Here is an 8,848-nt window from a genome sequence, read left to right on the forward strand (position 1 = left end):
GCGGTAGCGTGGCGATACCTACTGCCACCTACTGTACCGGGTGGTGTAACGTCTCTCCATAAAAGTACTCTGATTGGAATAGCAATGTAAGTTTGTTATCATATATATATATATATATATATATATATATATATATATGGCAAAAATGTATCAATTAAGGGGCAGATGAAAACAGCAATGTTAGGTCTTCCAGGTCTAAAAAAGGAAACGGAAATATCCCACGGTTTCTTAATGTATTCCTATTTTATTTTTTGCCTTCCTTGTGTTTAATACTGAAACATTTCAAAGGAACATCCTCAGCACATAACTACATGTAGTTTACATTCAAGATATGCACATTTAAGGCATTGGAGTACAAACATGACAAAAAGTTGTATCAATTAAGGGGCAGATGAAAACAGCAATGTTTGGTGTTCCAAGTCTAAAAAAGGAAATGGAAATATCCCAAGGTTTCTTAATGTATTCCTTTATTGTATTTTTGCCTTCCTTGTGTTTGATATTAGTAATATTGAAACATTTCATAGGAACATCCTCTGCACAGAACAAGACGTAGTTTACATTCAAGACATGTACATTTAAGGCATTGGAGTACTACAAACATACGATTAAAGGCTTTTGTAAAGGCTTTTATAACATGACAATGCACATTGGAATCTTTTATATATGGATATATACAGTTGTGTGAAAAAGTGTTTGCCCCCTTCCTGATTTCTTATTTTGTTGCATGTTTGTCACACTTAAATGTTTCAGATCATCAAACAAATTTAAATATTAGACAAAGATAACACAAGTAAACACAAAATGCAGTTTTTAAATGAAGGTTTTTATTATTAAGAGGGAAAAAAAATCCAAACCGACATGGCCCTGTGTGAAAAAGTGATTGCCCCCCCCCCTGTTAAAACATAAATTAACTGTGGTTTATCACATCTTTGGAAAGCTGAGTTCAATTTCTCTAGCCACACCCAGGCCTGATTACTGCCACACCTGTTCTCAATCAAGAAATCACTTAAATAGGACCTGCCTGACAAAGTGAGGTAGACCAAAAGATCCTCAAAAGCTAGACATCATGCTGCGATCCAAAGAAATTCAGAAACAAATGAGAAACAAAGTAATTGAGATCTATCAGTCTGGAAAAGGTTACAAAGCCATTTCTAAAGCTTTGGGACTCCAGCGAACCACAGTGAGAGCCATTATCCACAAATGGCGAAAACACGGAACAGTGGTGAACCTTCCCAGGAGTGGCCGGCCGACCAAAATTACCCCAAGAGCGCAGCGACGACTCATCCAAGAGGTCACAAAAGACCCCAGAACAACATCCAAAGAACTGCAGGCCTCACTTGCCTCAATTAAGGTCAGTGTTCATGACTCCACCATAAGAAAGAGACTGGGCAAAAATGGCCTGCATGGCAGAGTTCCAAGACGAAAACCACTGCTGAGCAAAAAGAACATAAAGGCTTGTCTCAGTTTTGCCAGAAAACATCTTGATGATCCCCAAGACTTTTGGGAAAATACTCTGTGGACTGACGAGACAAAAGTTGAACATTTTGGAAGGTGTATGTCCCATTACATCTGGCGTAAACGTAACACGGCATTTCAGAAAAGGAACATCATACCAACAGTAAAATATGGTGGTGGTAGTGTGGTGGTCTGGGGCTGTTTTGCTGCTTCAGGACCTGGAAGACTTGCTGTGGTAAATGGAACCATGAATTCTGCTGTCTACCAACAAATCCTGAAGGAGAATGTCCGGCCATCTGTTCGTGACCTCAAGCTGAAGCGCACTTGGGTTCTGCAGCAGGACAATGATCCAAAACACACCAGCAAGTCCACCTCTGAATGGCTTAAGAAAAACAAAATGAAGACTTTGGAGTGGCCTAGTCAAAGTCCCGACCTGAATCCGATTGAGATGCTGTGGCATGACCTTAAAAAGGCGGTTCATGCTTGAAAACCCTCCAATGTGGCTGAATTACAACAATTCTGCAAAGATGAGTGGGCCAAAATTCCTCGACAGTGTTGTAAAAGACTCATTGCCAGTTATCGCAAACGCTTGATTGCAGTTGTTGCTGCTAAGGGTGGCCCAACCAGTTATTAGGTTTAGGGGGCAATCACTTTTTCACACAGGGCCATGTAGGTTTGGATTTTTTTCCCCCCTTAATAATAAAAACCTTCATTTAAAAACTGCATTTTGTGTTTACTTGTGTTATCTTTGTCTAATATTTCAATATGTTTGATGATCTGAAACATTTAAGTGTGACAAACATGCAAAAAAATAAGAAATCAGGAAGGGGGCAAACACTTTTTCACACAAATATATATCTATATCTATATATATATAAAAAAAAATATATATATATATGTGTATATGTGTATATATATATATGTATGTTATATGCATGTTAACCTATGTTATATGCACATATATATATATATATGTAAAAGGAGCATAGATCCTGTTTCCAGGTGGGGGGTAAGTGGGGAGGGGCTGGCAGGGGTTGTAGGTAGACGTGTTATGTATCTATGACTCGGAGCGGGTGAGGGGTGTGAATGTTCGCTTATCAAACCTGCAGTGAAACACATTCCGGTCGTCAGCCAGTTGATGGTTTTCCACAATGGGGGGGATGGTTTCCTGTAGCTGGTAATGTCCTGCAGGCTCACTGGCTGAGAGGCTTTTCAGGGTACTTCTCTTTGTTATTCTGATCTCCTTTGTCAGTATGTTTCTGACTTGGTTCTTCAGGATTCCCCCACTTCTGTAGGCCTCCTTCTTGGCCTGGTATAACACGTCACAGTATCTGTGAGTTCATCTACGTCTTAAACTGCAGCCTCAAAAACCATGACAATTAGTCCAAAGCAAGACTGTAACTTCAGTTTTGCCTCATTAATCCATCTCCTTACAGTAAAATGTCACATGTCATGCCTGAATGTAAGGAAATTTAATGTAAAAGACGGCAATGTCTGAATGACAAAAGGGTATCAATTAAGAGGAAGATGAAAACAGCAATTTTAGGTGTTCCAGGTCTAAAAACGGGAACGGAAATATCCCACGTTTTCCTTGGTATTCCCATATTCTTTTTTTGCCTTCCTTGTGTTTAATATTAGTAATCCTGAAACATTTCATAGGAACATCCTCAGCACAGAACAATACGTAGTTTACATCCAAGACATGTACATTTAAGGCATTGCAGTACGTAAACAGACATACGGTAATAGGTCTTTGTACAAAACACCAAGATGTATAACATAAAAATGCACATTGGACCCTTTTATGACATATGCTACATAACAATGTGAGCCATTGTCACTGACAGACTCAGATGAAATAACATGCTCAGCACAGTGACAGCCACAGGAATCAGACTCCTTGGACCTTTTGGTCTTACATTCTTCAGAAATTCTTATCTGTCAAAATAGCCCCAAAGCATTTGAGGTCACTCTGCTGCTCTTTCACCTGTTCCACGAGTTAAGAGGTCAGCTTTGGTTGCTAAACTGGTTCCTTCTAGTCACCAGAAAGCAGCCCCTGCTATCACAGTGAGTGGATCTCTCCCATGCAGGAGACTAGGGACGAGGGCGATGGTGCTGGTACGGGTGAGACGCTTGCGAGTGCCTCCGAGTTCGCCTGCGAAGACGCCTCTGATGCATCAAAAACTGCAAGCGCTCCAGCTTACAGTGTAATGTTTGATTTTCCTGCGTGGGTGGGCAGGTCAGGTGACTCTCCTCACCTACAGGGGGGTGGGGGGGATAACAACTTGTTAGACATGCTACACAATGATAAAGTTCCAGGGGGAAGAAGAGTAAAGAGAAGAAGGCTTTGCTATGCCATACTTTAATGATAAAGGTCAGTTTGCTCAGTGTCATTTAATCCAACTGGAGCTCTATTGAGAGCCAATGCATCCATGTTTTTCACCTTTTTGTTTTTACTGTCCTTGTTACAGTCAGTCATTTCCTTGTTTCTGGAATATATATTTGCATAAGGAATGTATTATGAATGAAATCTCCAGTAACTCCTCCAGTGTTCAAGTGTGTGATATCATGTGTTCACCTGGAGTTTTACTGAGGTGGTCTGTCCTCTGGGTCCCCACTGTTTTGCTCTTTGCTTTGCTTGGCCCCTCCTTCGCTGAGAGCAGCAGGCTGGCTGGAGGGTTTGAATCAGGTTGTTGGGGATGATGAGGAGGGGTAGGCTGAGCCCCCTGGTGGTGGTAGGCAGCTCTGAGGAGGTCGTTGAAGATCTGGAGAATGATGGCGATGCCACGCCGAGGATGGCTGAAGCCGCTCTGACTGCACGGGGCCAGAGTGCCTGATGGGAAGAGAAGAGAAGAGAGCAGGGGACATGAGAGAGGAAGAGGTGGCTGATAGTTGATGAAAAAGAACAACTAGAAGCAAACTGAGGCAGTAGACATTAGGGCAACAAAAATAAAGCAGTAGATCTACGTAAAGTAAAAGCAATTTACTCTAACAATCGATTATCAATTAATCATTTTAGTCAATTTCCAAGCAAAAATTCCATAATTCACTGGTTCCAGCAGCTCAAATGTAATGATTTGCTTATTTTCTTTGTCAAGAACTGAATATCTTTGGGTTTGGACCGATGGTCGAATAAAACAAGCAAATTAAACATGTCTCCTTTGGCAATGCAAAATCATAATGGACATTTTAAGATTTTTAGTCATTTTATCAATAAAATGATGAATCAACTAATGGAGAAAATGATTGTCAGATTATCAGACAATCCTACATCTTGCAGTACAGCATAGAACATTACTAGACTTGTACCGCTACTGTACAATATGGCATCATTGTACAGTGTATATGAACACATGTCTATCTTTCGTCTCTATTCTCTGTCGTTAACTTATTCTATTTAGCGTGTTTTAGTTAGTTTATATAATTGTCATATTTTAAATAGTTTTTTTGCCTACCTCATCTATTTTCAGGACTTCTGTGACTTGGCTGCTGCAACGCTGCAATTGTCCTTTGAGATTAATAAAGAACTCTGTCTGTCTGTGTATCTATCCTGATTAAACTAATCAAAATCTATTGTATTCTGATTGTGTCGTTGTCAGGCTTCCGCTGCTGAGACACTTACCAGAGAAAGTCCCGGAGAAGACACCTGGTGAGGGGCTCACAAAACTTTCTATGACTGCTCCTGGCTGCTTGCTCAGCTCTGCAGTGGATGAGGCATGAACATTACTCTGTAAAACGAGAAGGAAGAGGAGGAAGGAATAAACACTAGTAGAACTGTTTTAAACTCTAAACTGGCTTGGTATAGGTAATATACTAAAACATGCCAATAATACATGTTGGTGAAACCTTGACAATGCATTGTGATTACGAAACAGTTTTGCAGTAGAATATGTAAGGCTAACCTCTTCGAGGGTTGAAGCTGACGCCGGGCTCCGGGGTCCAGGAATGGAGCCGGTGGGAGCAGGGGAACAGAATGGTGTGGCTGCTGGTTGTGGACTGCTGGGATGTGGACAACCAGAAGGCAAAGAAGGGGTGGAAAGCACAGGAGAGGATGTGTGTGTAGAGTGGGGCGGACAGGATCGATGTGGAAGGGCAGTGGTGAGTGAGTGGGAGCCGGGAGCTGTTGAGTTCAAGGAAGTTTTGGGTCTTTGAGCACTCAATTGGATCACGGATGTAGAGTCCGGGGCTCGAGTAGAGGTTTGGGAGGGGGATCCTGTGGTCTTGTTGGAGGAGTCAGGGGGGCTCATCCTGGCAGCAGTGGGCAGGCCAGTTTGAAGGTTGCTGCTCAAGTCCCCGTGCTGGCGCTGCAGCTCCGCCACATTCTGCGCAGACAGTTCAAGCTGCACATACATCATGTGGGCACCAATTCCCAGTTTAATGGTCAGAGGTGAGTGCCCAGACAGGAAGTCACTGATCTGCAGGATAGTCAGGAAAGACACACATCACAGTTCAATTTGTTGACAGTCATGGATACCATGGCAACAGCAAGTGTGATTTACAATATTTCAGCAAACATTCATTGAGTATCTACTTTGTCAGACATGCAACAGAAGAGCAGCATCCTCATAAACTCACAATATTTTAAGACAAATGTCATCATGGGTGTATTGGAGTACGTGCATGAAATGTTGGTGTACCCATCCAGTACCCATAGGAATTGCTGTGTGTGTGCGAGTGTGTGTGTGTGTGTGTGTGTGTGTGTGTGTGTGTGTGGCTGTAATCAATGAAGTCTGCATTGCCTTTGTGAAGGACATGACGCAATAATCTTTGCATGGTTTATGCATATTATTTTCCTTAAAACATCAAAACAGGTATGTTGGGCTTTTATTTGCCTTTTGCTGTCCAATGATAACAATGCACTCCGAATTGGGTTAATTTTGAATTTTTCAGAAAAAAAAGACGAGGTTTTGGAGATACGTGGTTTTCACAGGACAGCGGTGAGATGTGTGTTACATCCTACTGTATGAAAATAACTGGAAACCACCAGTGCTTTGAATTCTTCAAGAACAAGATTTTTTCCCCCTCATCACATTCATGCATTAAACAAGTGTCTATTTATTTACAGCATAGAGTCAAAAAGACATTAAACTTACCTGGACTTCTGTTAAACTTTCTAAGACGTCCATCATAGTTCTCTCAGCTCTGGCAGTGGAGCACTGTGGCAGTAAAGATATCACAACATGACATCTCTACATGAAGTCTGATTACATGTGTACATGGATGTGAATGTAAATGTGTTTCGGGTTTTTCTGCTTGTAAACCATCAGTTAACGGCAGTTCTTGATTTTATCTTCATCAAATTTTAGTAGCTGATAACTTGATTGAGAAATGACTGTAAGATATTATGGTAATTAACTAATATGTATGTAATTGTTTGTGGTTATCTGTGAATCCTTATAATGGTCATTAAATTATCATTCTTGGTTAATTCTGAATAATGTTGTAAACAGCACTTAACCACACACGAATCATTACGTCATTATTACCCACCTTTATCTGAATCATTAGGTCATGATTACCTGTCCATTAGTTACCAATATTGTGCCCCTCAAGTAAAGTGGCGCATCACAGAGTTTTACTGAATGAATATACTTCATCAACAGTTAACATTTCCCTTTCCTCCCCCAAAGTAAAGTGGTGCATCACCCAAACTGGAGGATAACCGTACTCATTACAGCACTAGATATTAGTCATTACCATTTCAGCCTTATGGCCACATTTTTACACGTAATCTATCATTACTTCATGCTTATCAATCTACAGTGTGAGAATCAGTTGTGCATACATCATCACAATTGTATGACTAGAAAATGAACTGGACTAGAACAGGAAGGGACAAAAAGGAATCAATAGATTGATTCAGTAGCTACTTTACTTAAGAGGGGGCACAAAACTAATAATGCAGAGGTAATCATGAAGTAATGATGACAACTGTGTGTATGGTTGGAGGCTGCATCGGCTTACTCACCACTAAACCAGCTTCAATGGCAGGGACCAGGGTCAGCTTGCTTCCATCTGTTACACCCAGGTCCAACAGTTGGCCTGCGGTTAGCTGCCTGCCACACGCACATTATATAGTTAGCATATATTGACTTGCTTAAGAATAGAAGAGATGAAGCAATATCTGTCACATGAAGCACGACTCACTTGTCTCTATACAGGAGGACGATTCTGTCTGTCTGCAGCCTGAGTTTGTGCGAGATGTGTGTCCTCAGTCCCTCCACAGTCTCTCCCCGGGGGACAGTGATCTCCACTGGGCTGCCCGCGGTCGAGGTGATGGACAAACGCATGGTTGGCTGACCGGTGGAGACTCCAGCCTGGCACCCTGGGGTGAAGCTACATAGCCCCGGCTGCTGCTCCATTCAGCTGTGAAAGGTCCAAGTTTTTAGACCAGATTCTGATCGCTGGATTGAATTGAGGCGAGACGCGACAGTATTTTTTTGTTGTTAGTCTTGCTCCTCATTCCTCAGAGGACAGTGTGAAGCAGCTTTGGACATTAACAATAAGATTACAGAACGGTTGGACCACGGCGGACTGTGGCAATTGCTCTTTCTGGCTTTGACAGACGCAGCACTACTCCACCGAGCGTAAAACATCCAAACCATGTCAGTATAAGCCCCGCCCACTCGAAAGCACAGCCAATCAGCGAGAGCGCAGGAGACCGGTCTGCCTGTACCGTCCAATCATATACGTCTGTTTCTCACGTGGATCCACCCTGTTTCGTGTATCATCACCATTCATAAATGATGCAATCTGCAGAGCGGTACATATGTTGTACACAATGTCATCATGTCAAAATGTTTGTCTTCTTAGAAAAACAATACAGACTGTAGTCTATTATTATATTTTAAATGATTATTCACATTATTAAAAGCTTCCAGAGATGAGTCATAGTCCCCACTAACACATCTTGTCCTTCTACTGAACCCAATAGCCCTATTATTACACTGTTTTCTTCCATGACACTTTCAATGTGTAAAAAAAACCAGGCAGTGTGAAATTATTACATCAACCACTAACTCATCTGTATTTGTGTGACCTACAAACACAGTGCCGCCCACCTTAAGTGGAAACCCTAAACTTAATTATCATAAAACTATAGTTTAAACCCACCTGCTAATCATCTTTTTTTATTTAGGTATAAGGATAGAGGGGGTCATAGTGGTACAGATTGAAAAGCAGTCAGAGACAGATATGGGATTCTGTGCAATATAAATAAAATGGAAGGGACTCTTATACACCTGTCAACTCCAAGGCACATTAGTGTAGCTACAACTACAATATTAGTAATTCCTGCATATTCCTGCAACAACAGCTCAACAATAAAGAACAGCTGTAGTTTTTTGCTAATTTCCATCTCTCTCTCTCTCTCTCTCTCTCCCGCAAGAGCTGC

The 8,848-nt window shown here is 41.5% G+C and overlaps 1 protein-coding gene across 1 annotated transcript; it reads right to left on the reverse strand.

The window, feature by feature from the left end:
* Window positions 1-2,501: 2,501 nt before the first annotated feature.
* LOC116387726 (midnolin-like) lies at window positions 2,502-8,012 on the reverse strand. The gene is made up of 7 exons (XM_031855065.1): window positions 7,603-8,012; window positions 7,424-7,511; window positions 6,549-6,611; window positions 5,358-5,870; window positions 5,078-5,183; window positions 4,034-4,288; window positions 2,502-3,713 (listed from the first exon to the last, which is right to left on the reverse strand). Exons 1-7 carry the CDS (start codon window positions 7,815-7,817, stop codon window positions 3,550-3,552), a joined length of 1,404 nt encoding a protein of 467 aa, XP_031710925.1. The 5' UTR covers window positions 7,818-8,012; the 3' UTR covers window positions 2,502-3,549.
* Window positions 8,013-8,848: the final 836 nt, after the last annotated feature.

Source organism: Anarrhichthys ocellatus, unplaced genomic scaffold (genome assembly GCF_004355925.1).
Source record: "Anarrhichthys ocellatus isolate YVR2014 unplaced genomic scaffold, GSC_Weel_1.0 scaffold15, whole genome shotgun sequence".
Classification (NCBI taxonomy): domain Eukaryota; kingdom Metazoa; phylum Chordata; class Actinopteri; order Perciformes; family Anarhichadidae; genus Anarrhichthys; species Anarrhichthys ocellatus.